We start from the raw sequence: 17,730 nt of genomic DNA, 5'->3' as shown, positions 1-17,730 counted from the left end.
TAAGTCACTTCAAAAATAAATCTATTTTATTTCTCTTATTGCTGAATAAAAAAAATTTAAACTCGAATACAATTCATCAAACATCGTAGTGATATGGAAGTTGTAAAAAGTTATAAAAAGATATGGAAGTTTTAAAAAAATGAAAAGTTGAAATTCCAACAGAAAATTTTAAACCTGGACATATCAATTTCGCATCGCAATCCTCAAAGTCTTCATTTAAACCTGTACAACTGTCTCCATTGTTTGCAGGAGGTGGGTTGTTGCATTGCCTTCTACGAAACCTCAAGCCATTACCACATGTTTTTGAACAGGGTCCAAAATCTTCCCATGTACCCCACATACCATTCACTAAAAAAAAACAAAAAAAAAACATGTAAAGTTACCTATGCAATATACACCCAATTTTAAACCATGCGATTTTTTAAAAAGTGTTTCATTTTCCCAAAATATTTATTTTATATATACGAAATTCGTCATTTCTTAAATTAGGACTTTCTTAAAGCATAGGATTTTGTTAGGTCACACCACGGTAATATGCCGGGGTTAAAAACAATTTGTATTGACTTTTTTAAATATTTCCATTGAAATGGGATGTAGAAAAAACTCAATTTAGCAAAAATATTATTCATTCGCTTTTTGCTTTTAACCGACGATTTGTTTACATTCTAAGATAAAAGTCTGTTAACTAAAGATTTTTAGTTTCAGTGGTGTTACTTTTAAAATAGCTCATCCATCTGTTAAACTTTACCTCGCTAATTTCGAAAAAACTTAAAATTACCCAAAATATTATTTGTAAAATTTTTGTTTATTGAAATATTTTCAGAAGTGTTTATATCACAAAAAATATTTTTGAAAAGAAACTATTTCACGAAATTCTAGAACAGTAGAAAGGTATCCATTACATGGAGCATGACAGATATGATGAAATAGCCTTCCTAAAGCCAAATTTTGACTAATACCCCACTTATTTTACTGCTGATTTTCTAATTACACAAGTTAAAAAGCAAATGGATGTACAGCTAGATATATAAAATTACCTGGGCAGTCGTTGAGATTGCAACTTTCAGTTCGCTTGTAGCCATTAGCGGCATTCCTTAAATAGCTGATTTTATACGAACCATAACCACAGGTTTGAGTGCAAGCACTCCAAACAGTCCATTCCCCTGATAAAGCAACACCAATAAATTGTCAGAAAACAGATTACACTCTTAAAAACAAACGGAATGAAAGGAAAACACAATATCATATTATCAATCTTCGAAAATATAATATCAATAAAATTGTAGAAAATCTCAAATGATTAAATGAAAATCGCTACAAATATGCTCTTAAATATCTTAGATGATAAGAACCACAACTATGTAAAACCTTCAAATTTCAGAAAAAACTTTTTACCTTGAAGAGTAGAACTATTTAGGTTTTTTTATTTGCAAGAAAAGTAATAAAATTGATAAAAACAAAAAAAGTTAACAAAAAACAAACTAAAAAAAAAAAAAAAAAAAAAAAAAAAGCATGTCACCTTGGCAATAGTTAAAACAATCAGTTGTCTCAGATTTGTTGCCATAACAACAAAAATTTGTGCGGTTACAATCTCTCCACCTTCTTATGGAACCATTACCACAAGCCACATTACATTCTGACCAATCACTCCATTTTGACCAAATACCTAAAACATAGCTGTATGTATGAGGTGAACACAATACGCTTTTATTTTTACAGCAACTATGTTTTTACAGCAACTATGTTTTTACAGCAACTATGTTTTTATGTTACAAGAAATAAATATATTTCTTGTTTCTTATTTCTAGCGTATTTATTTCGTACTTATTTCTAGCCACAAATCTATATTGTATTTATATTAAGTAATTAATGTTTAATAAAGTTTTTAAAAAATTTTTAAATACAATAACAAAAAACAAGCACCTTAGAGACAAGCAAGCACAAACAAGTTCGTCAAATTTAGCAAGTTTGAGTTCTTCAAACTCAAAAATTTTGTTCAAGTTTTTCAATATATTTTTGTTCAAGTTTGTCAAATAGCAAAATTTTTCAAATAATTCGAGTTCAAGCTTTGTCGAGTTTTATTTTCACTCAATTATTTCAATTGAGTTGCACAAGTTTATCAAGTATCACAAATTTATTAAGTTTATATGTTTTAACAAAGTTTTTTAACAAACACAATTTTTAGAGAATATTGATCCAATACTGAATCATTGTTATTAACATGATAACAATTGAACGTCATGTTAATAAGATGATGATTCAAAAAGTTAATTGCATAATGTTAAATTAAAAATAGAAATCGGCTTTGTTCAAAAACAAATTTAAAAATACTAATTGTTGATAATTTCAATGACTGTTCACTGGAGCTTTAAGTTGAAGAACAGCTCCAGTGAACAGTTTTTCACTTTAAGGCCTTTGTCACACTAGCAAGCTTTGGCAGCTAACGTTCTGTTAAAAAGATAATTATAATGTTGGGAAAAAAAGCTCATTGTGATGAAAGCCTAAAAAGCAAAATTAGAACCACATATTTACAATTTTTTGGTTTTTACTGGTAAAAACTATTAAAACTATTAAATCCACAATGTCATTAAATGTTCTAGAACTTTCTGCAACGGAATTAACTTAAGCAACCCACAAACAAGACATCATTCCTAAAGTCGACTTATTAAGAGTACAATGATCCATTTTGAAATGACAGTTTTCATCTGTGAGGGTAATCTTCCTTATAATACAGCTAAAAGGAGAGGATTTCATAGGCTAATGAACATTGTGGATCTAAAAATGACTGTCAAATTAAGTACAACATATTCTAGACAGAAACTTCCTTAATTGCATGACAAGGTTCAAAACACCGTTCATCAAGAGATAAAAAAAGTCATGCAAAAAACTTGGTGGCATAGCATTTGCAATTGATACATGGACAAGGAGGAGCAGTAATGTCTATATGTCTCTTATAACTCATTTCATCAATGACGATGTTAAACTTAAGGCTTTTTTAGTGGCCCCAAACCCTTTCCATTGCACTCACACTGGATTTAATGTCAGTAAAAAGTTAGACCAACTCATAGCCACATTGTTATTTGAAAGTCAAGAAGAAACACAAAAATAAACGATCGGTGCATAAGCAATCTTGAATTCAATATCAAGCTGGCTGTGGAATTAAGCACTGAGATACAAACTGAAATGTGTGTTAATCACACGCATACCTAATTGTTACAAAGAGTTTTAATAAAATATAAGTTGTGAAAGATGGAAAGCTTAATCCATAAGACATTCCGTTTTCTAAAATTGGCCTACAGATAATTACTTTCCTATGTAAAACCAGATCAAATAGTAAGTTCTATTACATGAAGTTAATACTTTATTTAAGAGCTGCAGTTGAGGTTGTAGGAACAGATTGTAGAAACAAAAGATTTAAAAATTGACAAGTTTGTCCCATGTCCCCTTGAATTTACAGTGCTTATAGCCTGTTTTCTAATTATGGAGCAATTTGATCTGTCCTCTAAACTTTTATCAAGGGTAGAAAGAGCCAAATCATTTATTTTTTATTCAGGATCCAAACAATGATCACCAAAGTTATTTATTCAAACCAAGGCCGAAAATAATTTGCAAAAAATCTTCTTAAAGACCATTTTTTCTACTATCCAAATCTAGTATCTGAGTTGGTTAAGTATTAAATAGCATACGTGCTGGATCCAGTCACAAAAGACCTTCTCTTAGATAAGATTACCCAAGATTTAATCTTAGCAGTTCAAAATTTAACTGCAGAATCCAAACCCCTCATTCCTTTACTATCATTTCCAACATTTGATGAGGAAGAAGATCCAGTTTTTCAAGTTATCAACTCTTCTACCTGAGCCAATCCAAACAGCTCAGTTGAGCAGCAAAAATTGCTAATAGGACATCAGAATGGAATTAGAAAAATATCTCAGGACTGCTTTGGCTTCAAGAAATACAAAGATCTTGGCATGATGGAGACTAATGGCCAAAACTTTCCAACTTCTTGCAAAACACAGATAGTTTTTTGCATTCCAGCCTCAGAATCAGCATCAGAAAGAAATTTTTCTGGGTCATGCAGCCTAGCCACATGCAAATGAATAAACTTCATGTAAACAATCTTGAAAAACTTGGTTATGTCTGAAAGAATCTTGACTTTTTCAAACTTTAATTTGTCAGTATTGGATTGATTAAAAGCAAATTAAGTAAAAAAAATTAGTAATAAAAATTAAAGCTGTGAATTTAATTATTCTTGTAAGAGTAATAAAGAACTAAAAGTAGGAAAAAAAAATTGATACAATTGAAAACAAACCAATAAACTTGGTTAAAACAAATATCAAATACTGTCATAAACTTTAGAGTCAAACTTATCGAGTTTTCAGAAACCTATTAAATTTTTTCTTCAAGTTTTTCAAGTTCAAATGATTAAAATATTTCATAGCCAAATAATTCAAGCTTACTCAATTTTTCAAACTTATCAAGTTTCAAACTCGAACTCACATATCCCTAGAGACAAGAGTAATAACTTTACTAAAACAACTAGACTAGAGCTATTTTGATTAAAGAGAAAGAGAAAAAACCATTCATGTTTTTAGAAACTTTTATACCTTAAATGATATTAGACTTTAGAAATAAATCAACGTTTCAGAGTATTCTTTATGTATTTAAAAAAACTTAATTATTCAGTTTTTGTTTGTATATACGTACCTTTGCACGTTTCATTGCTATAACAAAACAAAACATTGCTGGAATTGCCTGAACACCATTCAAAAATGCTTGACTTATTACAGAGTCGTGATCTGTTGTTGAAACCAATACCAGAGAACATATTGCAGCTTGACCAGTTACTCCATTGTCCCCAGTTAGCTATAACAATAAATTCAAGCTGATTATGAGTGATTAAAGACTCAATTGTGAGCCAAGCAATGAATTGCTTGTTAGTAAGAATTTTGTTACTAATTAAATCAAAGGTAGAAAGATAGAAAATGGAATCCTTAGGATTGATCTTTTACATGCTAAGACAAGGACTTTATGAGTTTAAGAAAAATAAAAAACCAGGATTGTAGTGATGTGTTTGTATAACTAACAAAAAGTAACAAAAAATGTCAGGACAAAAATTTAAAAAAAGATTTTAAAGAACTAAGTTTGCCATGAATTTATAATGCCTTCTGTAGCAACTTTTTTTGACTACAAATTTTGGGAGTATAAAAGAACAAAGTTTAAATTATTTGCTGCAATAGTAAATGAAATAAAAAATGTGTGAAAAAATCATGTTTTTTTTTAAAAAAAAAATCAAAATATAAATTATGTTGTTTTTTTTTCTATGGATGAATCTTTAGGTTGTGCTTTTATACTGTTTCTAGATTGTTTAATACTACAATTAGCCTCTCTATACATAGTTTCATAAACCTACTTAATGTGTAAATATTCCCCTAGGGATGGTAAAACATTAACATCAATTGTTGTAAAGTTGTTCCATGTGAGACATGACACAAAATAGCAATGATTTGTTATTCATATTTCAGAGTATTTTTTACACCTCTGACGTTACCACTGGCTATTATCTTGAAATTAGAAGACTTTGTAGCACTCAAAATAAAAGTTGTCTAATTAAATTGCAAATACCTAATAAAAATCATGAAACTATCAGTGTAACTATTGTAACTATCCTGTAAAAAAACAATCATGTCAAAGCAATAATATAATCCTAGTAGGTTCTCAGAATTTTAATTGGAATCTCAAAAAGATTTGTGTACATTGCAAGCATTAAGCTAAAAAAAGTTTTTGCTGACAGTGGCAATCGCATTTTCACCTGAGACCATAATAAAACAAGCAAACAGTTGCATTCTTTCAACAAATTTAAATTTCATTTTCATTAAAATTTATTGACTGTTCACTGTTGTTAGCAATTCAGGTACTTTAGCATTAAGCAAACTCAATAATCAAATTGGTTTTATTTAAGAAATGTTTAATTTAAACATTTTGACCAACATTATAAACAATTTTCAGTTTCTCATCTATTCTAATATAATTGACAATCAAATTCAATTAATAAGTTAATTGATAACCTTAACAACATTAACTTGGTGCTCAAATCCTTGGGGATCTTTTTACCTTTTTCAAATACATCTCTTTTTTGTTTGAAATCTTTTTTCAATCCCTTTCTTACCTTGACTGAGGTGAGACGTACAGTTAATAAACTCCTGATGTGTACTCAAATTTACCTTTAATCTGGTGGTGTAATTTGCTTTAAGTGTAATCAAGGTGCAGCTTCTGAACTTTTATCACATTAAAGCAAATGCAAAACATTCCTTGTTCATTTTTTATAAAAAAAATGACAATCAATGCACTTTATAAAACACAAAATTTTATACATGATGCCAAGCTTCTAAGAATTGACCAAACAAAATAAATTATCATCATCAAAAACAAGAAGTACTAAGTATATAAAGTTAGAGGTTTTACAGTATTCTCACTTTCTCCCAAAAACTTTGCAAGATAAACATAAAAGTTTTCACAAATAACCAAATCATATATAAAATATTTTAAAACTCATCTTCAAGTTAACCTTAGTAATTTAAGAAAGAAACAACTAAGCACAAGTGTTAACTGTTAAATTGTTACAAACTTCCTATAAACAATTGAAGTAATAGAAAAAGACTTTTATTGAACTAAAAATTTTACTTTAACTTGAGTACCTTCACAGCTTTCATTAGAGGAGCAGCTCATTGTTTCATTGATACCCTCTATGTTACTCATACAAGACATTTGAGTTCTTTTAATAAAACCAATCCCACATTTTGTGCTGCAGCTTGACCACTCACCCCATATTGATCTAGTTCCTAAAGAAATACTTTGTTTCGAAATGTTTTTAAACAATCCATAAAACTAACCAAGCACAACCACTTTTTTTATTATCAAAATCACAGCATAAACCATGCTTTTTTTTGCAGTTTCTCCAGGAACAAGATTTAGTTTTGTTCCTAACTTATGTAAGAAACTCAAACCATTTTATAGCCTTTCTTGTGTAAAATACAAGTGACACTAGAGCAATTCATTATGCCTGCCTTAAAGTTAATATGGAATCAAGTTTAGTAAATCTTTAGAAAAAGGAATATTTTATTTGCAAAACAAACAGTTTGCATAAAAACAAAAAAAGCAAAACAAGATTTTAAAAAAAAAGATATAAAATTTCACTTCCTTTGTCACTTATCTCACATCATACAAGTAAAAATTACTAATATTGCATGTGCATAAAACTTTCCTGTTTGTCAAAAACTGAAATACATTGCATTTTTCTACACTTTTAACAGTTGCAACTTAATTCCTAACAACTCAGGTGAAGAGATCCATTGGTATTTAAATTTATATTTGTATTGTTATGTTTTCATTATTACAATATATTTCAAAACAAATTTATTATCTGTTATTAACTTTTTTTAAACCGCTATATTTAAAAATGCACACAAAAAAAAAAATTTATTAAAATTTTTACCATTAATTCCTGTCAAAACTTTCAGGTTTCTGATAAATCCAGACAACTTTTCATGCCAAGGATCACAAGCATAAACTGTGACATTGTGAAACTCTCTTACATTTGTGTTTTGCAACCTAGATTGTGATGTTCCATTTACATACACTGAAAACCAATAACTTTTGTTGACAAGTTCTTGCACTATAGTTATATTAGTCCATTGTGCAAAAGGAGTAACATTTTTCAATTCTACAGAACAGTCAACTGTACCATTTATTGCAGAACTTACATACAAATGCTGTGTTGCAGGATTTAACCAAACGCTTGGAAATCCATCACCATAATATGCATTTCTTTTTCCTATTGTTAATTGCAATATGTTTAACAATATATTTGACTGGTCATTAGAGTAAGACGGATTCACTTCAAACGATAATGAATACTCTTTAAAAAGATTCTTGAAAACATTTAGAGTTCTATCATCTCTCAAATCCAACTGATTATTGACAAACAATGAAGCTGTGAATAATTCAAACAAATTACACATATTTTTTAAAATAAATTAAATACATCAAATTAAGTAAAATCTATTAGTAAAAAATAAAGGTTAATCCAAATTTAAAAACAAAACTTATTATTATGTCATCAACAAAACATATTACCTGTTACAAAATTATATTACAACATATTACAAAAAGCATTAAAAATTTCAGGAAAGAATTGCACAAAAATAATTTACAAATATAGCATAAACTTAACAGAAATAATTCTGTTAAATAAAAAAGCTTAACATTTTTATACCACAAGTGTCACTTTCAAAAGATTCCATGGTTTCAATGCTCTCCCCAGAACACTGTTCAAAATTAATTTTGCTATCACAAACCCGGGACCTGTTCATGAATTTATAGCCAGATGATATATTGTAGATAAACCAATCACTCCATTCTGACCAATTGACTATAGTAACAGGAAAAAGACAAATAGTTAAAAGATTCTAATTACATTTAAAACATAAAAAAGGGCACCAAAAATAGAGAGGATTTTAAGGGCACATGCTGTACAAAATATATATACATAAAACATATATATAAAATATACATATAATAGTAGTATCAGTTGATTATATAATATCAGCTATATATAAAATATACATTTAATAGTACCATCAGCTGATTTTTATGCTAAGGAACACAGGATGACTAGAATATGTATGTTTATATTAAGTAGAAAATGCTCAGTCCATATGTGTATATAGCATAGTGGAAGGTAGTAAGTAAATGGAGAGACCAAGGTTCTATGTAAGCCCTACACTGCTAATCATGTTTCTGTCTATGAAATTTTGATTTTTAGTTCTCTATATCAAGCATCTCAGTATTTTATAGGTGTTGGTACAGTAGTTAGACAAGCTTAGTGTACTAGGTAATACAATTTAAGCATAGATTGCATAATAGTCAGGTACATATTCATCATTTAGGTATATCAAAAAAAACTTTTTTATCTAAAAGTTTCTAACTTTTTCTATTCAAAAACATTTTTACTAATCCTAATATTAAGGTCTATGCTATTCTTTCTCTAAGGTATTTAAAGCTCAGTCTCTCAGTCTCAGTCAGACCATGCAAACCAAACATAATTGCAAATGAAAATGAATTTATAATATTGCTTTAGAACTAATTATTTAGAGCCAAATATTTGGTTCTGAATTTCTGTTGATAAATGCAACCATCAAATGTTTTTCTGAGTCTGAATATATAACAAATGACATTTAGAAAACCAAATTTAAAAAAAGAATAATGCTCAGGACTGAAATTCTTTAAAAGAGAAAAAACTTTACAGCACAACAAAGGTGGAGACACCATTAACAAGAGTACAAAACACTTATTCTAGAAATAATATTCCCACTGTGTTTCTACTTATTAACCTATACAAATCAATTTGTTGTGAATCTTTGTGTTTATATTATTGTTTTTGAACTTTTTGTGTTATGAACTTTTAGTGTTATATTTAAATTATTGTATCTTTAGAATAGTACATTATTGTTAAATAAAGCCTTTATCAAGAGGTTTATGTTTTTATTGGGTTCATCACAATTTATTCAACTTATATATAAAAGCCCCTAATGAAATTTTTGCAAGGCATCAATTACTAATAAGGCATCAAACATCAGGTGAATCTCTTGAAGACTTTCTTCAGGAACTACGCAAACTTAGCAAAAACTGTAATTATAAAGATGCCTCAGATGAACAATATCGAGAGGAACAAATAAGAGACGCTTTTATTTCTGGAATAACTTCAAATTACATTCGCCAACGCCTTCTTGAAAAATCAACATTGAGTTTACAATCAGCATTTAACCAAGCTTGCTCTCTTGATATTGCTCAGAGGAACTCTGAGTCATATTTACAGAAACCCCCCTCATCATCAACCAGTCCAAATATTGTTGCTACTATAAAGTTACCGGAAGAATCTTCAGCAGCACTCAATGCTTTGCCTTTTCATCCACAAACAAATTGTATTTATTGTGGTAATCAATCTCACAACCAACTCGATCAAACCTTTGCTTGGAAAAATTGTCCGGCTCAAAATGTTACATGTTTTAAATGTGGAAAAAAAGGAGATTTCTCCAAAGTTTGTCTTGGCCGGCCAATCAATAAGACCCAAAGTGTTACTGCTGCAGTGCATAAACCAAGTTTGTGTACTGTTTCAAGTGGTTGTCCTGAGAGCCTTTCTCATGCATCTTTTGTTGTCAAAATTAATGATGAATCATTAACAGCACTAATTGATTCTTGTAGTTCAGATAACTTTATAAGCAAAAAAATTATTGATAATTTGAAAATAAAAACGTTACCCAGTAAAAGAAAAAATTCTATGGCCCTCACAACAATGGAGTCTGGTTTGGTGGATTGTTGTTCAGTTAACCTCGAACTGAATGGTTTACTGTATAATAATGTTCAATTTGGTGTCTTGGAAAACCTTTGTAGTCATATCATACTTGGATATGACTTCCAAAAGCAACACAAAAATCTTATTTTTCCATTTGGTGGAGAAAAAGAAGACTTAATAGTCACAAGGAAAAATAACCTATGTGCACTGCAAATGGCTCAAATAAAAATACCTTCCTTGTTTACGAGTACAAACAAAACACAGCCAATAGCTACTAAATCAAGAAGGTTTAATAAAGATGACCAAAATTTTATTGAAAGTGAAATATCACAGCTATTATCAGATGGTATGATTGAGCCATGCTTCTTGCCATGGAGAGCCCAGGTAGTGGTTGTAAAGGATCTTACTAAATCAAACAAAAAAATACTTTGCATTGATTACTCTCAAACAGTTAACCTTTACACTGAATTAGATGCATATCCTCTCCCCAGAATAGATGATATGATAAATGAACTTGCAAAATAGAAGGTATTCTCTACCTTTGACTTAAAAAGTGCTTACAACCAAATGCAAAAATGCAATATGCAAAAAAAAATATCAATAATAATATTGAATTGATAAAAAATTCAATATGCAAAAAAAAATATCAATAATAATATTGAATTGATAAAAAATTAAGATACATTTAAACAACTTTTTAGATTTTTTTGTTTGTGGATGAACAGGCAAACTTTTGCAATTTTTTAGCAATAAATAAGTATCCGTTCAAACTTTTAAAGATTAAGGCTTAAAGATGAGCGCTTCTCCGAGTAATTAGTTGGACCACCTTTAACTTTTATGACTTCTGCAAGTTGACATGACATTAATTTTACTAATTTTTTTGTTATTTCTGAGTCGATACCAGTCCAAGCTTCTTGCAGCATGATCTTTAGCTCTTCTTTTCTTTTTAGACATTGTTTGCCACATTTTTTATCCAGAATAGCCCAGAGATTTCAATTGGATTGAGATCTGGACTTTGCGCTGGCCATTCAAGTAATTCAATTTGCATTTGGATAAAAAACTCATTTGCTTTCTTTGACGTATGTTTAGGGTCATTTTCTTGTTGGAAGATAAAATGTTTTCCTAATCACAGTTTTTTAGTTGAAGCCAGAAGATTTTTATTGAGAATGTTAAGATAAACCTCAAAGTCCATAACTTCATCAATAAACTCCAGTTTTTCTGTTCCGTTCCGAGCCATCAATCCCCATACATTTTATACACTAAATTTTACTGTGCCTCGAATACAACTGACTGTGAATGCTTCATCTTTTTTCTTCATACTTTTTGAGCTCCATTGGACTTCACGAGATTAAATTTTGACTCATCCGTCCATAAAACTTTCCTCTAGAGTAATACCAGCATATTTGCATATTTTTTAGCAAATGCAAGTCTTCATTTTTGATGGAATTTTGAAAAGAATGATTTCTTGCCCGGAACTTTTGCTTTGAATCCACTTTCTTTCAAACTATTTCGGATAATACATGAGCTCACTTGTAACCCAAAATCTTTCTCAAGGAGGCTTGACTTGTTGTAAAACAATTATGTTTTTAAAACTATTGATTTAAAACTTTTTTTAATAATCAATTTCAAAACTTTGTTTACAAAACATGTTTGGATAATTATTTTTCGTTGAAGTTTTAACACTCCTTCAGGAGTTATTAATGCAAGTTAATTATTGTTGATTATTTTTTTGCTATATAAAATCGTTATTAAATTTGTTTTTAGAATAATTATAAAAGTATTTATCAAAAACATGTTTTTCTGAAACAATCTGACAAAGTTTATTTTTCACAATAAAATGTTTTGTTCAGATACTTATCTCTCTTTCTGTATGTGTAAGTATTAAACATAAAAATAAAAAAAAACTACATTTATATTAACATTGATTGCTGAGAATAAAACATATTTTACTAAAAGTATAGGTCATGGATTTATATATATAATATATATATAAATCCATGACCTATACTTTTTATATATATAAAATCAACCTACCCTAATATATATATATATATATATATATATATATATATATATATATATATATATATATATATATATATATATATATATATATATATATATATATATTAGGGTAGGTTGATTTTATCCTGGCCAATTGCATAATGTTGCAGTAGTTGGAGGTAGTTGAAATTAGATACCTCAAAAAATTTCAGCAATTTTCAATGAAAAATGGTTTGCGGATTTAATTTTAATGATTATTGGGATTTTACAAAAAAAGCTATAAAAGGCGCAATAAGCAGAAATTAAAATTTTTACTTGTGAGGATATGTTAAAAAGTTTTCTTAACACCTTTTTTATAATTTATGATTCTAAATTTATAAAATGTTGCTTATCTAATTTAGTAACTTTTTGAATTTATTTAAAAATATCATCATATGAATGGGAATAATATCCTTTTGACATATATGCTTGATGCATCTTTCTGCTGAGCAATTTTGTCAAGATGCAGCTCTGTCGATTCTCAAACCCATAAACGTAATAGGATGCTTCCGATAATAGTTTAACAGTTCGCTCTACACTCAGGGAGTGAGATGGGAAGTCCAAATATCTGGTTTAATAGAATTGTCTATGAAGTATTGAATTTCTTGAACTGTAAAATGTTGCGTAGTAGGAGGTGTGTAACGTCTGGAGCAGTGAGATCTAACAACTCATACCAGTAATTGCCATTAAAAGTTATTACAGGAATTTTTTTCAATTCATTTTAAAAATTGGTCAAGTTCATTCTGTAAATATAAAATTGTGATCAATACTGAGTTATGATTGTGTTTAAAAGAATAATAAGATAATTTGAAAGAATAATAAGATAATTTAATAGAATAATTAAATAATTTAAAAAGATACCTTTGTCTAAGAGTCAGTATTGATTGAAAACCATGGTTTCCGATCTTGTTGTCATCATCTTTAATCATGGCATAGAGAATGTTTTCAGGTCTTTGGCAGAATGCGTTATTTTTAATGTTCTGCTTCACAATATGTATCACATCATTAAATGGGAGAATATTTAGTCGAAGACAAGGAGAGTCGTGCAGCTTGGATGATGTCCTTATTTCAAACCATGCTAGAGCATAAACTTGAACAATAAAGGAGACTAGTTTTTTTAAAGACTGTTTTGGTTGATTGTCTCTTGTATATAAACAGAGAATGCGAAAGCTAGAGTTAACCACCTTGGATGGTTAAGTGGACCAATTTCATAAGCAGCCCATTTATCAGCAACTTTACCAGACCCTACTCCTTTGCAATACTCAAATAAAAGTCTTTGATCACTACTAAGGTCTTTCAGTACTTCTTTTGGAATATATCAATCAACTATATGATTTGTGACAGAATCAAACAAAACTTGATGCGAATCTTGAATATTTTCAGCACATCTTTTGCCAAGAATGCCACTAAAGCTTCCTGGTCCAGTTGTTACACCATCTAGTTTTTTAAAAAGAGCTCTTAAAGGAAGTTCGTTTTGATGTAGCGCACACCCAATGAGGTGCAGTTTTCGTTTTAACAACTCTTCAAGTTTTACCACTAAACCAATTATTGGGCCAGTATTGGTAGCAGTATTATCAAGAAGAACTGCCTGAATACTTTCAACACTGTTAAACTCTTGTAAAACACTGAACGTCTCTTTTGCAAGTACTAAACCAGTCGCGCCAATAATAGGAATTGTTCTATGAGTCAAATAGGTTCCAGTAGATTTTCCATCTTCATAAGTAAATGTGAGGTGATGTTCAGGTTCACAAGATTTTTTGAGGAATTCCCCTTCAGTTGAGTTTATTATGCAAGAAGTTTGAGTGGTCTGATCAAGTTTGCTATCCACACCAAGGCAAACTAACTGTTTATTTTTTTTCTAGATCTTTACCTTCACTAACTATCTTTACTTGTGCTTTAGCCCTATCTAATTTGCATTTGTCAATCAAGATGTGATTGATATCAACATCTTTTCTCAAAATATGTTTAATGTCATGTAGTAAAGCATTTGCAAGAGCTGCACCAAAGTTTGACGAACACTCATTTTTGACTATTTCCATAGCAAACCTGGGAAGTTTAGTTAAGTTGTAGTCTCCAAGAAATTTCTTTATTGGTTGCCATTCAGCTTCTTCCTGAAAGAAATTGCAGCATAAAAAATTTGCGTGTACTTAAAACATATCAATAAAGTTACAATAAGTTTACCTCAGTTTCAGTTGAACAGCTAGTTTCTGCAGATGACATTGTTTGTTGTATGAGAGATTCTGCTTTATCAACTACCCTTTGAGATAGTTGTTGTCGCTCATTATCAATACTCTTGTTTCTTTTGAAAGCTACTTTATAAACTGAAGAAAGTTGATAAGCTCCTTTTGGACCAGTTTTCTGCCTCTGATCTCAAAGATAATCTCTATCTTCAAGAGGTACTTTCACGTTTTGAGGGCAAATACATATAATATGTTCTTCTGAGCAATTCGCTTTATTGCATGATACTTTTCTATCACTGCAAGGTAGCATATCCAATGAGCAAGAACAAGCACAAACATATCGAAAAGCTTATCCAAATTTGCATCAAGATTTCGTTTGGTACTTGCTCTACCATGCTTGAGATTAATGTTTTTCACTAGAATAAGAAGATCCTTTACCTTTTTTAGCAATAGATTTGTCAGTTATTAGGGGTAGATTAGGATTCACTGCAGCCCAAATTGATTTTAAATTATTTTTAATATGTTCAGAAACTTCTATGATATCTGCAGTTGGCTTCACATGAATAAGATAGTAGTAGTATTGAATAACCTGTCTGCAAGTACTTGGCTCCGTCATTAATACTTCACATGGACCACCACCATACTTCTTTCCACTTGTTTTTCGTGTAATAGGTGTAACTATAATTTTCGGCATTTTTTTTCGTTGATAATACTTGTAGTTTTTGTTCAAGTTTTTGTTTACTACTTTATATTTATCAGTTAATTTATTTTACAATTGCCAGATGCGATAAATTTGATTGGCTGCTGTAACTTAACAAACATTTTTATTGGTTGCATTATATATTCAAATTGAGATATTTTGAAACGAGATACTTGTTTGGAATTTAAAATTTCAAAGATTGAAATTCCAAATATTTTAGAAACTTACAAGTATAGGGCATAATTGAAAACTTTAAATACAAATCTGCAAGCCATTTTTAATACAGTATTCCTGAAATTTGGTGGAGTTGTTGTTGTACCCTAGATACAGTAACTGCAACATTACTCAATTTGATATTGGAGAAAAATTGTAAAATCGACCTACTCTAATATATATATATATATATATATATATATATATATATATATATATATATATATATATATATATATATATATATATATATATATATATATATATATATATATATATATATATATATATATATATATATATATATGTAAAAATATCTTAAATATTATGAAAACTTTGAAGCAAAGTATGGATCCTTCTTTAAAAAAAAAAAACTTTTAAAAAGAATTGTTTTAAGCTAAAAAAAGATTTTTTCTTTCAGTTGAGTACTTACACAGCTTTCCTGATGCTGAGTTAATATTTAATTTTTACCTGGGCAACTTTCATTAGAGAAACAGCTCATTGTTTCACTGATATCCTCCATGTTACTCATGCAAAACACTTGAGTTCTTCTAATAAAACCAATCCCACATTTTGTGCTGCAATTTGACCATTCACCCCATTCTGGCCTTGTTCCTGAAGAAATATTTTGTTTAAAAAATTTTTAAACATAATTCTAAAAACTAATCAAGCAAAATCACCATTTTTATTATCATAGTCACAACAGAAGTTTTGCATTTTCTCCAGGATTAAAACTTACTGTTTTATATTCCATAATCTTAACTCCTTAATTACAAATACCATGTAAGTATTAAACATTTCTTGAAAATCTTCAAGACTTTAAAAATCTTTTTTTTTCTTGTTTTTTTTTTTAATCATTTTTTAAAGCTGAATAAGTTTTAAGAAAAATTGAAAAAAAAATAAATTTTAAGAAAAAACTGAAGGAATTTTAATGGTGAATAACTGTTAGAGCTACTTAACTGTTTTTTCATCTTATTTAACATTAAATGATAAATAAAATTTGCAGAATAAAAAGAAAGAAATTAAATAGTGTAACTCCTATTATCTTTTTTTAGCAGCATTACAAGATGAAAATAAAAACAAGTCGTCTTTTAACCAAAACACAATAAAGTAAGTGTTTATCTGTGAATTTTTTGTAAAATTTGCAAAACCACTGTTAAGTGTTATATTGGATCTGCATCATTTTATTTTATCTTTCTTAGTTGCTTTTAAAAAACTTTATATTATACAAAAAAAGCCCTTTATAAACAATTATATATATCAAAATCATTACAATTACCATTAAATCCTGTAAGAATTTTCAGGTTTCTCATGAAACCAGTAAAATTTACATGCCAAGGATCACAGGCATAAACTGTAACTGCATGAAACACACTTGCATTTCTATTTTCTGAACTAGTTTTAAATGTTCCATTCACATACACTGAAAACCAATAACTCTCATTCACAAATTCTTGCACTATTGTTATATTAGTCCATTGTGAAAAAGGAAAAACACTTTTCAAATATACAGGATAGTCAACTTCACCATTTATTGCAGAACTTATATACAAATATTGTGTTATAGAATTTAACCAAACACCTGGAACTCTATCACCATACCTTCTAATATCTTCTCCTATTGTTAAATGCAAAATGTTTAACCAATCAGTTGAATTGTCACCAGAGTAAGACGGATTCACTTCAAATGATACTGAGAACTCTTTGAAAAGATTCTTGAAAACTTTAAGAATTCTACCTTTATTCAAATCCAACTGATTATTGACAAACAATGAATCTATTAACAATGCAAAAAGAAAATTATAACAGCAGGTAAAAAAATTATCAAAAAAAAAAAGGTTTTTAACAACAAAGCTTACTTAAAAATTTAGTTTAAAGTTCTTATATTTAATAACAAATGTTTGAAATAAATGTTTTTACCACAAGTATCATTTTCAAAACATTCAATAACTTCAGTGCTGCTCCCAGAACATATTTCAAAAATGCTTGTGCTGTTGCAAACCCGGGACCTGTTCATGAAATTGATCCCAGATAATAGATCGCACATAAACCAATCACTCCAATCTGCCCAACTTACTATTCAAACACAAAATTTAAATGAATGAAATTTATTTTTTTAAAAATGAAAAAAAATATTACAAGTTAATTAAATACTTTATACATTTATTTTTTTTTTTTTATTCTCTGGTTAAGTCTTGGTTAAAATATTTTCAGAACTAAATCAAACTTCTAACTCTATTTTA

The 17,730-nt window shown here is 29.0% G+C and overlaps 1 protein-coding gene and 1 pseudogene across 1 annotated transcript in view; both read right to left on the bottom strand.

Moving 5' to 3' along the window:
• LOC145186595 (uncharacterized) overlaps positions 1-17,730 on the bottom strand; it is a 191,770-nt gene that overhangs the window by 151,249 nt on the left and 22,791 nt on the right. Inside the window, exons 13-22 of the mRNA XM_090094555.1 lie at positions 17,408-17,563; positions 16,767-17,264; positions 15,959-16,102; positions 8,273-8,428; positions 7,493-7,990; positions 6,696-6,839; positions 4,705-4,863; positions 1,520-1,666; positions 1,038-1,163; positions 175-348 (exon numbers count right to left, since the gene is read on the bottom strand). Of these exons, the coding sequence (XP_089950681.1) occupies positions 175-348; positions 1,038-1,163; positions 1,520-1,666; positions 4,705-4,863; positions 6,696-6,839; positions 7,493-7,990; positions 8,273-8,428; positions 15,959-16,102; positions 16,767-17,264; positions 17,408-17,563 (2,202 nt within the window). The remainder of the gene's footprint in view (positions 1-174; positions 349-1,037; positions 1,164-1,519; positions 1,667-4,704; positions 4,864-6,695; positions 6,840-7,492; positions 7,991-8,272; positions 8,429-15,958; positions 16,103-16,766; positions 17,265-17,407; positions 17,564-17,730) is intronic.
• On the bottom strand, positions 12,954-14,434 carry LOC149884730 (uncharacterized; annotated as a pseudogene).

Source organism: Hydra viridissima, unplaced genomic scaffold (genome assembly GCF_058129835.1).
Source record: "Hydra viridissima isolate aposymbiotic clone 2 unplaced genomic scaffold, HvirCarnegie_v1 scaffold_8, whole genome shotgun sequence".
Lineage (NCBI taxonomy): Eukaryota > Metazoa > Cnidaria > Hydrozoa > Anthoathecata > Hydridae > Hydra > Hydra viridissima.
The sequence above is the reverse complement of the archived record's forward strand: the minus strand, read 5'-3'. Positions and strand labels throughout refer to the sequence as shown.